The sequence below is a fragment of the Tachysurus vachellii genome, chromosome 6 (assembly GCF_030014155.1).
Source record: "Tachysurus vachellii isolate PV-2020 chromosome 6, HZAU_Pvac_v1, whole genome shotgun sequence".
NCBI classification, from domain to species: Eukaryota; Metazoa; Chordata; class Actinopteri; order Siluriformes; family Bagridae; genus Tachysurus; species Tachysurus vachellii.
The window spans coordinates 24,903,741-24,917,580 of NC_083465.1; the positions used below are offsets into that span (position 1 = coordinate 24,903,741).

At 39.1% G+C, this 13,840-nt stretch overlaps 1 protein-coding gene across 1 annotated transcript; it reads left to right on the plus strand.

Annotated features, from left to right (window-relative positions):
• The first annotated feature begins 326 nt into the window (after positions 1-326).
• Positions 327-12,042, plus strand: znf330 (zinc finger protein 330). Its single transcript, XM_060873086.1, has 10 exons — positions 327-433; positions 3,731-3,883; positions 3,984-4,003; positions 4,115-4,185; positions 6,377-6,453; positions 7,764-7,890; positions 8,004-8,108; positions 8,205-8,251; positions 9,801-9,918; positions 11,698-12,042. The coding sequence occupies exons 2-10, from the start codon at positions 3,764-3,766 to the stop codon at positions 11,943-11,945; spliced, it is 933 nt and encodes a 310-aa protein (XP_060729069.1). The 5' UTR covers positions 327-433; positions 3,731-3,763; the 3' UTR covers positions 11,946-12,042.
• The last annotated feature ends 1,798 nt before the right edge of the window (positions 12,043-13,840 follow it).

Genomic DNA, 13,840 nt, shown 5'->3' on the forward strand with positions numbered 1-13,840 from the left:
ATATATACACACACGTGCATACAAATACACACACACACAGGTGCATAGAAATATACACACACACGTGCATAGAAATATACACACGTGCCTAGAAATCTACAAACACACGTGCATATATATACTGTAAATACACATACACATGGATGGAAATATATACAGGCATAGAAATGCTGAGCTTTAGTTTTGTATTAAATTCAGTACTTCCGGCTCCACTGATCATTTTACTAGTACAACAAGAACAAAAATTCTGTTTGGTCTGATTGTTATTATTTTATCATAATGTTTGATTTGAGACGAAATTGTGCTACTCGCTCTGGTCGGAACTGTTATTAGTAGCGTTAGTTTTCTGTACGGAGCGATATTGAGGCAGGATCAGTAGATCAGTCGCTAGCGAAACTTCCGGTCTAGTCTTAGCCGGCCGTGTGGAGAAGCAGTTAAGTGTGTTATGTTTGTTACAGTTCATGGTTTTAACTTTTTATTATCAGTTTTGTTTTTAATGTGTAGTGAATGTGAGTGCGAGACTGTGTGAGTGCTAAAAGGCGGATGTAGCACAGTTCACGACTCCACGCGCAGGAAACGTAGTTAACTGTAACGTTAAAAACTAAAGCTTTATGTAAATAAGGAGCTATAAATCAGTCAGTTTTTATGAACGTGTGTGTAAAGTTGCCGAATATAACTCAACTGTTGCTTTACTCAGTGTTTCAGACTCTCCAGTGTAACTACTCGGATTATAAACAGTTTGGCACCACGTCATATCCGGTAGAAACCTTGATGATAGACTAGAATAGAGATATAGACACACGTGCACAGAAATATACACACACGCACGTGCACAGAAATACACAACCCTGAATTTTTTCCAGAAAATGAAGTATTTCTGGAATGGGCATGCGGTAGCCTAGTGGTTAAGGTGTTGGGAAGGTTGTGAGTTTGAATCCCAGGTCCACTAAGCTGCCACTGCTGGGCCCCTGAGCAAGGCCATTAACCCTCATTTGCTCAGTTGTATAAAAATGAGATAATGTAAGTCGCTCTGATTAAGGGCATCTGCTAAATGCTGGAAAAGTAAAGGAAGTATTTCTCAAGAAAAGTGTTGCAGTTACACATGTTTTGCTATACACATGTTTATTTCCTTTGTGTGTATTGAAACAACACAAAAAAACAGGAAAAAGCAAATTTTACATAATTTCTCACAAAACTTTTTTTTGTGTGTTTCAATACACAAAGGAAATAAACTTGTGTACAGCAAAACATGTGTAATTGCAACACTTTTCTGTGAGAAATACTTCATTTTCTGGAAAAATGTCAGGGGTGCCAAATTTGTGTATTCTATGCACGAGTGTGTGTGTGTATTTCTATGCATGTGTGTGTATATTTCTATGCACACACACACACACATATTTCTATGCGCGCGCGCGTGTGTATGTGTGTGTGTGTTTCTATGCACGCGCGTGCATAGAAATGTGTGTGTGTGTGCATAGAAATATACACACATGCGCGCGCGCATAGAAATATACACACGCGCGCGCGTGCATAGAAATATACACACACGTGTGCATAGAAATATACACACACGTGTGCATAGAAATATACACACACGTGTGCATAGAAATATACACACACACGCGTGCATAGAAATATACACACACACACACACACGCGTGCATAGAAATACACACACACACACACGCGCGTGCATAGAAATATACACACACACGCGTGCATAGAAATATACACACACACGCGTGCATAGAAATATACACACACGCGTACACATTTCAGGGGTGCCAAAATTGTGTATTCTATGCATGAGTGTGTGTGTGTATTTCTATGCACGTGTGTGTGTATTTCTATGCACGCACACACATGCATAGAAATACACACACGTGCATAGAAATATACACACACACACACACATGCATAGAAATATACACACACACACACACACGTGCATAGAAATATATACACACACATGCATAGAAATACACACGTGCACAGAAATATACACACACGTGCATAGAAATATACACACACACACACACGTGCATATATATATATATAAATACACATACACATGGATGGAAATATATACAGGCATAGAAATGCTGAGCTTTAGTTTTGTATTAAATTCAGTAATTCCAGCTCCACTGATCATTTTACTAGTACAAGACGAATAAAAATTACTATACGTCTTTTCTATAGTTAAAGTACAGAGTGATTCAAGACATAATCTCTTTTATACTTTTATTAATGCGCTTAAATAATCAACATCCCAAAAACCAAAAGAATCGTGTTAATCCTCACCTTGTTATAAAGACTGAGGAAATTTCCAGCTTCTTTAGGCTGCAGTGTGGACAGAAGGAACAAATAAATATTCAGTATAATAAATAAAAATCTGTGCATGATTTATCACCACTTCTTATCTTAATACTAATAATATTCTACCGCTTATCCGAACTACCTCGGGTCACACCTCGGGGAGCCTGTGCCTATCTCAGGCGTCATTGGGCATCAAGGCAGTGCCAACCCATCACAGGGCATAATACTAATAATATTCTATTATAATAATATTCTTTTGTAATATTCAGATAAAACAATTTAACTCAAAGAATAAGGGGAAAAAATGTGAATTTAATCCTGAATAAAACCCTCTTGAAGTGGATTTAACTATAAAATTGTAACTAAAATCTAACTTATAAAAAACTACATTTTATATATATATTTGTATATTTTAGAAAGAAAACACAAATATAGTTTTACAAAATAGTTATTTAGCAAAAACAAAAAAAAGAAAAAAGCTCCCAAAAATGACAAATGAAAAATAACAAACAAATAACAGAAAATAAATCAGAAAACAAAAAGTGATTTCAGTACAAAAGTGAAAGAAATCTCTGAATTTAACCTAAAAAATATTAAAAAAAAAAGAAAAGAAAAGAAAATTTTTGAAATCTTTTCAGATGAACAAACTACATTTACCTGTTTGTTCAGAATTAACTCTCATTCTCTCTCTCTCTCTCTCTCTCTCTCTCTCTCTCTCTCTCTCTCTTTCTCTCACATGCTCTCTCTCTCTCTCTCATGCTCTCTCTCTCTCTCTCTCTCTCTCTCTCTCTCTCTCTCTCTCTCTCTCTCTCTCTCTCTCTCTCTCTCTCTCTCTCTCTCTCTCTCTCTCTCTCATGCTCTCTCTCTCATGCTCTCTCTCTCTCGCTCTCTCATGCCATCTCTCTCTCTCTCTCTCTCTCTCTCTCTCTCTCTCTCTCTCTCTCTCTCTCTCTCTCTCTCTCTCTCGCTCTCTCTCTTGTCCCCCCTCTTTCTCTCTCTCTCTCTCTCTCTCTCTCTCTCTCTCTCTCTCTCTCTCTCTCTCTCTCATGCCATCTCTATCTCTCTCTCTCTCATGCCCTCTCTCTCTCATGTCTCCCTCTCTCTCTCTCTCTCTCTCTCATGCTCTCTCTCTCTCTCTCTCATGCCCTCTCTCATGTCCCCCCCCCCCTCTCTCTCTCTCTCTCTCATGCCATCTCTATCTCTCTCTCTCTCTCTCATGTCCTCCCCCCCTCTCTCTCATGTCCTCCCCTCTCTCTCGCTCTCTCTCTCTCTCTCTCTCTCTCTCTCTCTCATGCTCTCTCTCTCTCATCTCACACACATACACACACCATGTGACCTCATGTTCGCCTGATATTAGAGCCTAAAAGTTTGTATAGTTTTCTCAGCTCTCCTCCTGGTCTTTCTCTCTCTGTAGCCGTGCACCAGATCACCTTCGCTCACATCCACAATGCCGAAGAAGAAGACAGGAGCTCGCAAGAAGGCTGAAAACCGCAAGGAGCGAGAGAAACAGAACAGAGCTAACAGAGAGCAGGTCGATGTCGCGAAACATCCGTGCAACTCGTCCATGGTACGTCCGTGACTCACTGGATTGTAATGTTTACATCTCTCACGTAATACTATTCCAGTGCGATCAATTGTGTGACATGATTTTCTCTGTCGTTTGTCAGGACTGCGATAAGTGTCTGAGGTGAGCTGCTGGAGAAGCTTTTCTTTCTTTCTTATCATAATCACGTTTCTTTTGTCAGCACTGTTGTAACGTGTTGCTTTGTGTTTATCTTGTTTGTCGTTTCCTTGTTAGACGACAGAAGAACAGAGCGTTTTGTTACTTCTGTGCGTCGGTGCAGAAGCTCCCCATGTGCGCTCAGTGCGGTACGTTAGCATTACGCTGTCTTTACCTTCTCTGTTAGGGATGTTACACAGCTGTGTGCACATCTGCTTCTGTTCTGTCTGCATTCGCATGAAGTAACATACGATCCACTCCTAACATACGATCCGATCAGTCTGAAAGAAATCTGAATATTAGAACAGGTTATTTCAAATATAGGATTATTTGTTTATTTTTATTTTCATGTAAATCTCTATTTATTTATTTATTTATTTATTTATTTATTTATTTATTTATTTATTTATTTTTGTGGTTAAATCCCTTTTCTGAATTTTTTTTTTGTCTTAGTTTTGTGTGTGTGTGTGTTAAATGAAGGGTCCAAAGATTTTTGTAGCTTTTTGACACGTTAAAAAAAAGTTCAGATTTTTTTTCCCTGTAAAATGGCTGCTGGTGGTGTTTGTAATCAAATTCACCTTTCTGAATTTGTTTTATTGTTTTTAAAATTGTGCCCCCTTTTTTTTAGTTTGTCTGTAGCTAAATACAATTTTATTGAATATTTTGTGGGTTTTGAAAATAATTAAATGCTAGTTTTCCCATCATTAACCCTTTGTGCTTCCAGATTATTATTTTTCCTTTTATATCTTTATTATTCCTTTATTTATATATATATATATATATGTGTGTGTGTGTGTGTGTGTATGTGTATATATATATATATATATATATATATGTGTGTATGTGTGTGTGTATATATATATATATATATATATATATATATATATATATATATATATATATATATATATATATATATATATATATATATATATATATATACATAAAGCTATAACTCAGTCAGTTTTTATGAACATGTGTGTAAAGTTTCTGAATATAACTCAGTACTGCTGTACTCAGTGTTTTAGACTCTTTAGTGTAACTACTCGGATTATAAACAGTTTGGCACCACGTCATATCCGGTAGAAACCTTGACGTTAGACTAGAGTAGAGACACACACGTGCATAGAGATATATGTATATACACACACACGCATAGAGATATATACACACACATGTGCATAGAGATATATACACACACGTGCATAGAGCTATATACACACACACGTGCATAGAGATATATACACACACACGTGCATAGAGCTATATACACACACACGTGCATAGAGATATATACACACACACGTGCATAGAGCTATATATACACACACGTGCATAGAGCTATATATACACACGTGCATAGAGCTATATATACACACACGTGCATAGAGCTATATATACACACACGTGCATAGAGCTATATATACACACACGTGCATAGAGCTATATATACACACACGTGCATAGAGCTATATACACACACACACACGTGCATAGAGATATATATATATATACACACACGTGCATAGAGATATATATATATACACACACGTGCATAGAGATATATATACACACACGTGCATAGAGATATATATATATACACACGTGCATAGAGATATATATATACACACGTGCATAGAGATATATACACTCACGTGCATAGAGATATATATATATACACACACACGTGCATAGAGATATATATACACACACGTGCATAGAGATATATACACACACGTGCATAGAGATATATACACACACACGTGCATAGAGCTATATACACACACAGCTCCTTTATATAAATATATATATTTATTTATTTAGAATCTTATGTGATAGTTCCTTATTTATTTTGTAAAAAAATAACCTGAGGTTAAATCTGCTTTTCCTCCAGATTTCTGCTTCAGTCACTTTAAATTTAACTTTTCTGCGTTTTAATTCTAACATCCTGTTTCTGGAAACTTTGTGGTTAATTCCCTCCCAGTTATTTTTTGTTTAAGTTTCTGCTCACTTTACATTATTCTTTATCCTCTTTCTGAAGGCCATTGTGTCTTAAACATAAACTTCAGAGTTTTCAAACGACAAGGGGTTTAAAAACGAAAGTGTCGATTAACGACGTGCATTGTTACAAAGTGCTGTACAAATAAGACAGAAGTGAATAAACAGGATGAGAAATTTCCCCCTGAACTATGTTCAATCTTGTTTTGGGGATTAGTCAGAGTTATGAGACTAGACAGAGGATGAGTTCCAGGTAACGTATGAGAAAACGTACACTTCTCAGCTCTACTCTACATGTCCTGAGATTTTATGTGATTATTCTTACCTTTGTTGTATTTAAAGGTAAAACCAAGTGCATGAAGTCCTCAGACTGCGTGGTCAAACACCCCGGTGTACACAGCACAGGCATGGGCATGGTGGTAAGCAACACAGCACCATTACAGCAATATTGAGGGTGAAGGGCCTTGCTCAGGGGCCCAGTGGTGACTGCTTAGTGGCCCTAGGATTAGAACTTACAACCTTATCAGTAGTCCAACACCTTAACCACTACGCTATCACTAAGCGCGTGCGCGCACACACACACACACACACAATAAAAAAGACACAAAAAAAAGAGACACTCACACAAACGACACACACACAAACCACATAAACAACACACACAAGACACACTCACACAAGACACACACACAAACGGCACACATACAAACAACACACACAAAAGACACACACACAAAAGATACACAAATGACAAAGACAAGTGACACACAAACCACATAAACACACACACAAACGGCACACATACAAACAACACACACAAAAGATACACAAACGTCAAAGACAAGTGACACACAAACAACACACACACATCCCCAGGGGTGTGACGTGAACCTGTCTACACAATCATTTTTTTTTAATACATGATTTAATTTGAGTTTGATTGTCCAGAGAATACAGAGAAGAAAAATACTTCAGAATGGACAAAAAGAGAGGAACATGACACACAGTACATGATATGATGTACCACAATACACCCATCGCTAGCTGTAGCATCGCTAACAGGCCGACATATAGATTCAAAACCAGTTTTTAAGCATACGAACTTTGCTTCATACGAACATTTTTTAATTCTAGGTTAATTAGAAGTCAGAGTAAGAATGCTGGGTAAAGTAAAACAATCACCGGTGTCAGTAAATATTTACATGGAACTCCTGATGACCTGAAAAGTCCCGGCCACTCTGTCGTTCTGCCCTGTCGTAGGACGGCTATCAAGTGTGGAGAGGATGAAAACTAGCACGTGTTTCCTGCAAGAAGTGAGAAGCCGAAACAAACTCGGAGCAAGCAGGCGATCTGCCCTCTTCCAAATACATTCTGCACAGATGTCCATGGTGTTATGATTGACAGACAGACACAGAGAGGGTGAAAGAGAGACAGAGAGAGAGAGAGAAAGAGAGAGAGATATCCATCCCACCCAGAGAGCACAGGCCAGTGTTTAATTTTTTTAGACTCCTGGAAGCTTTTCCCTTGATCAACTAGGAAGCTATAGAACCCTAACACACTGTTTAGTGGGTTTATCCCTTTAAACATACAGTACACTTATTATACAGGATGTCTGTATACTCCAACACACGTCATCCTGTCCTAAACACCGTTAAGCGTTTACGTTAAATATGTTTTTGTGTGAAAGATTATGATACCGGTGCGGTGTCATCCTTTTTGTGACCACTAGGGGGCGATATGTGACTTCTGCGAGGCTTGGGTGTGCCACGGAAAGAAGTGTCTGAGCACGCACGCCTGTTCCTGTCCACTGACTGATGCAGACTGTATCGAATGTGACCGCAGCGTGTGGGAGCACGGTATGAATCTCAACACTGAATCTCAATCACCGAAGAAGCAAAAAAAAAGTTCAAATAGTCTCCTCTAAAACCCAAAAAACAAACAAGAAATAACAAAATCTCCTACATTACAGGAGGTCGCATCTTCCGCTGCTCTTTCTGTAACAACTGCCTGTGCGAGGACGATCAGTTTGAGCATCAGGCCAGCTGCCAGGTCCTGGAAGCTGAGACTTTTAAATGTGAGTCTGTAAACATGGCTTTCACACTTTCACTCAGTTCACACGCGTGAGTTGTTTTTTCTTTTTTTAAACACTGTCCTGTTTTTGTGATTTTAGGCGTTTCCTGTAACCGACTCGGCCAGCACTCATGCCTCCGATGTAAGGTGAGGCGAATAATCCGTCCTTTCTTGTGCAATGTTTGTGCAGTGTAGACCACTAATCAAAACTCTGTCTATAAACACTGATAAACAATGACTCTTGCTATTTTATTGGTTCAGGAATCTGCTTACATATTTCTGACCCAAGCTTAGCCAAAGTTACTCGGTTGTTCTCCTCGTTATTAAAGACTTGAACCATATTTCCTGTCACTCAGTCATGCCTTTATGTAACCTGTTATTTAAACTACTACTACTTTATAGGTAACATTAATCCATGACACGTTTAAAGACGATTCGCTTGTCACGCCATACCAAAGCGAACTACTTCTCGGTTCTTCGTGAAGTGACACAAACTCAACACACGGAAAGCAGAAACAAAAAACACATAAAGAAATCTAGAATCAGTTTTGAAATCACAACCACATGTGCCAAAGCTTTGTACAAAACAAAGTATGAAAGTAAACGTCAGTTTCCATGACGACATGACCTCGTATAACTCTACGCTATTGAGTCCTGATGTGTTTTATTTATTTACTTTTATTTAGGTGGTCTCATTAATGCAGGGATGATGAGTGTGTTTGTCAAATGGTCTTTGATGTCATGGGAATAAAATAAGCCCCGCCTCCTGCACCCATATTTCTAGAATACTAGAAATATACATATTTCATTCAAACTCGACGTGTTTAGAAACGAGACGAAAACATAAACGAGATTTAAAAATCCCCCGTCAAAAATTTCATGTACACAACCTCTAGAAGGACACGAACCAGACCTGGTTTTCTGTGACCTCTCGTCCGTGAGAGATTGAGGAGCGTGTGTGTTAGATAAATGTGCTCCACGCTGGGTTTTGAGGGTGTGGGAATGAAATACGCCTCCCTTTATGCATGTGTAAACTTCTCAGTGCAGCACTCGTGTCCAACATCTCCTACAACACCCCCCCCCCCTTTCTTTTTTTTGTTCAAATATTTAGATTCAGATTTCTAGCATTTGGCAGATACCCTAATCCAGATGGACTTTCATATTGAATGAGCAGTTGAGGGTTAAGGGCTTTGCTCAAGGACCACGTAGTGTCAGCTTGGTGTCACACATTAACCACTAAGCTAACACATCCCCATATGTCAGTTTAGTGTAGTTGCCTTCTGGTGGTCCAGCGGCAGGATCCTGAGCTCTCATAGACGTGACCCGGGTTCGGTTCCTGGGCAGTTAGCAACCCCAGCCACTGAAGAGTTAACTCTCATTGTCGGTCCCAAGCCTGGATTAAATGCGAAGGTTGTGTGAGGACGGGCATTTAAACTAACACGTAGACCGCAATGTGCAAGGTGGCGACCATGAACACGGAGCGAAGACCACCATGTCAGTCGGTTTAGATTCTATGTAGTTCCTCTTTCAAAAGCATCTCAGTTCCTTAGGGAAAACACTGACAACGTCTCATTGCAGTTTCAGTCCTCCTGTAAGTGCTATTTTGGCTTGTGGTTTGTGTGCAGAGTTATTGATATTGTGATATTAAATATTAAAAAGGATTCCAGTAATGTACCGTGGTTTGGTTTCCGAACAGGCCTGCTTCTGTGACGAGCACGCTCGAAGCAAAGTGTTCAAGCAGGAGAAAGGCAAGGCGCCTCCGTGTCCTAAGTGCGGCCACCAAACGCAGGAGACTAAAGATCTCAGCATGTCCAGTGAGTGTGAAAAATATCCTCAAACATTCACACACACTTACACTCCATCATACAAACACACACACCACCACATACCGAAGGGACTCGGCTAGTTAACGACTTACAAGACGACGAGTGCGACACAAGATTGTCATGGACAGAAGTGAAGCTTTATAGCTAACATGAAGTAAGGACTAAATCCCAATGCATGAGGTGCCATTGTGGGTAATGCAGGAATCTGACATGGCAATGATAGAAATTTAAACCTCTGCACAAAATTTCATTCTAAATTCTCATAAACTTTCAGAGTGGATTCATAGCTCATTTAAAAAAAAATCAAAAATCTAGGCCCGTATTCATGAACAATCTTAGGGGCTTTTTACACCTGGTCACTTCATGTGTTTTCTGTGATCAGATAGCTATCCGATGGTAAAAAGACCAGGTCTAAATGCCCTCCGAAACGTTTGAGACGGATATAAATCCGATGGTTCAAACCACTTCAGGAGGTGGTCTGGGACGCATTTCAGATGAAACTGGACAGGTGTAAATGAATGTGGTTGTTCAAGCCACATACGTCAGCGCTATACTCCTCCCAAACAGAAGTACGTCACTCACAAGTGATCTTTCACCCAGGCGTCTCGTTGGGTCTGAAAATGCACGAAATGCAGCAAACAGTAAATGCTGTTTTTTGTAGCATAACCGTCATAAGTTTTTTCGTCTTCTTTTTGATTGCGTTCTGAAAACCGCATACACCAAAGTGTGTTCCATTTCAATTACCCCGGAAATGAGGTAAAATATATTTGCATTTTGGGCGGGAGTAGAAAGATCGGATCGATATCTGATTCGCCAAGACGCATTTATGTGGCCTAATGTAAACGGAACAGTTTTAACAAATCAGATAGCTATCGGATCAGAGAAAACACATGAAGTGACCAGGTGTAAAAAGGCCCTTAGTGTAATGAGATTCTCCTAGTGATTAACTTTTAAGATTTTAGAATTTCTTCATTCATAAGCATTTTAACCCTTAAAAGAGCTCTTGAGTTAATAATTAATAATGAGTAGCGAGGAGAATTTTAAGAGGCTTAACGGTTTCTTTACCAGAGGAGAAAATGGCTGAAATATTTAATAGTTAGTGACATTGAGTTAATAAGATGATAAGAGTAGATCGTGTAGAGATTATTTTTGTGACCAATCATATTAGAGATAACATCTCCGACAGCACAGAAATGACGTGTGTGTGTGTGTGTATGTACATATGTGTATGTGTGTGTGTGTGTGTGTGTGTGTGTGTGTGTGTGTGTGTGTGTATATATATATATAATTATATAATTTGTCTCTGCCATTTCTGTGTCGGAGATGTTTACATTACATTTATTACATTTATAACGTACAGATGTTAGAGCATCTTTAATATGATCGGTCACAAACAATATAGTCTCAAATATCTTAACATAGAGACAAAGTGAAGGTTTATAATAGACCAGATTTCAAAAGCAACCCTATTATTGTTATTATTATTATTCTTTTAATTTTTATTGGACAACCAATTAGTCTTCAAAAGAACGTGTCATACCTAGTAACAGGGTTAAGCCCCGCCTCCTCTCTAAGATAAAAGTTGTTGTATTTTCCTTGCTCAGAGTTTCTCTGATAAAATTCCTAGCTAGAATTTCTGAAGCTAAATATAGTGTTCCTTCTCAATCCTAAAGGCAACAGTGTTCACTGCAAGACTTCCTGTCCATCTTGAATCCAGAAGTAGCGATGTTGTTAAAACTGATTCTCTTTATTTGCTCCTATTTTCAGCTCGCAATCATAAGTTTGGCCGACAGAGCGGCGCAGACGACGACGGCTACTACTACGGAGCGTCAGGATACGATTCCTACTGGAAAAGCGTCGCCTCCGGAGGCGCCGCTGACCAGGAAGACGACGAGGAGGACGATTACGAGGAAGAGGAGGAGGAGGATGATGATGAGGAGGAGGAGGAGGGAGATGACGAAGAAGACGAGGATGAAGCTGAAGCAGTGGATAAACTTAACAACCTGACTCTGTAAACAAATGCAAATGAGATTAAATCAGAGGAAACGGATTCACGGCTGTTCAGATGTTTATGATACAGTCATATTATTAAAGGTCATCTTTAAAATTTGAGTGGTCCTCATGAGAATAATGTTTTATTGCTCTCCGCCTGCACCCCATTTTTTGGCCGCTTTGATATTTAAAGCTGCTTTAACCGTCAGCATGTTACATGTGACTACAAGACGAGGGCAGAATTTCGTCCAGTTATATAAAAAAATTAATAATAATAATAAGTTTTGTTGATGCTGCTTTTTAAAGTCTCTGATAAAATCTATTCTTGTTAGCCGAGTGAATATTATTAAGATTATAATTAAGATCAGTATGGCTGGGATACTTTTGTACAATTGTGAGTGCAATATCAAAAGTAATATTCAGTAACTAATACAATACAATTCATATACAGCCAAATCATTTTTCTTTTTGTTCCATGAATCTATAAATAAGGGGGGAGACACGGTGGTTTAGTGGTTAGCACGTTCGCCTCACACCTCCAGGGTTGGGGGTTCGATTCCCACCTCAGCCTTGTGTGTGTGGAGTTTGCATGTTCTCCCCGTGCCTCTTTGGTTTCCTCCGGGTACTCCGGTTTCCTCCCCCGGTCCAAAGACATGCATGGTAGGTTGATTGGCATCTCTGGAAAATTGTCCGTAGTGTGTGAGTGCGTGAGTGAATGAGAGTGTGTGTGTGTGTGTGTGCCCTGCGATGGGTTGGCACTCCGTCCAGGGTGTATCCTGCCTTGATGCCCGATGACGCCTGAGATAGGCACAGGCTCCCCGTGACCCGAGGTAGTTCGGATAAGCGGTAGAAAATGGATGAATGAATGAAAGTCCACAAGTGCTCTTATATGTTCTTAAATGGTTTAAAAACACTTTTTTGCTTTTTTCCAAGGTTGCCAGATCATGCCTTAATCCACTGATCTGGTAAAGAGATAATTCTGCATTTCAAGTTGGAGGAGTTGCTTTGGTAGTATGTCACCTTCTCATTAATAAAGATGCAATACACAATCGACACTACACAATCTCTCAAAATGTTGCTTATAGTTTAATTGCTGAGAATTAGTTTAGGTGTGTGTAGGGTACTCTTAAAATCCATCCATCCATCCATCCATCTATCTATCCATCCATCCATCCATCCATCCAACCACTGAGTGTGAGAGCAGTAGATTTATATATAACATTTTTGGCCAAATTTGGTTCTTTTTTGCTTTGAATATTAAACCCATTTAGTTTAAAATCTACAGGACATAGAAGGGCATGTATTACTTTGACCAGCTCATCATGCAGTCGCTGACCTTATCAAAACTGTTATATCTCTGTAGCTTAGCAGGAAACAGGAAAGCACAAAGATCTTTCCCGGGAGGGTTTTCCCTGTGTCTGAGAACATATTTTCAGCCCTACCTCCACTGACACTGGGGAAGACTCCAATAAATGCTAAGAAAAATGTGCAAACTGCAAGAAACAGGAAACATGGACATACCGTCTTTGAGCATTTTAATCTCTGGGAAATTGTTTCTAGCTTGACCTCCAGTGAAACTTGGGAAGATGCCTATAAATGCTAAATAATCATCAGCTTCACAGAAAACTACATCGTATCAGTGATTACAGACAGTTTTCAATCTTCACCTTCCATCCAATCAGATTAGAGAATCCATCAATGCTGCGTTATACCCTTTTTTTTTTTTTTTACTACTACTACTCTTAATCTTTAATCCTTTTATCATTTACAGTCACTTTTTATTTTTCAGATCCCTTTTTTATTGATAGCATTCCGTTGATTCAGCCGTTCCCCGTATTACTCATCCAACATTTCTCAATCTCCTCATTGCTCAATTGGCTAAATCAGTTTTCGTAATTAGTCATGGTTTTACTTATCA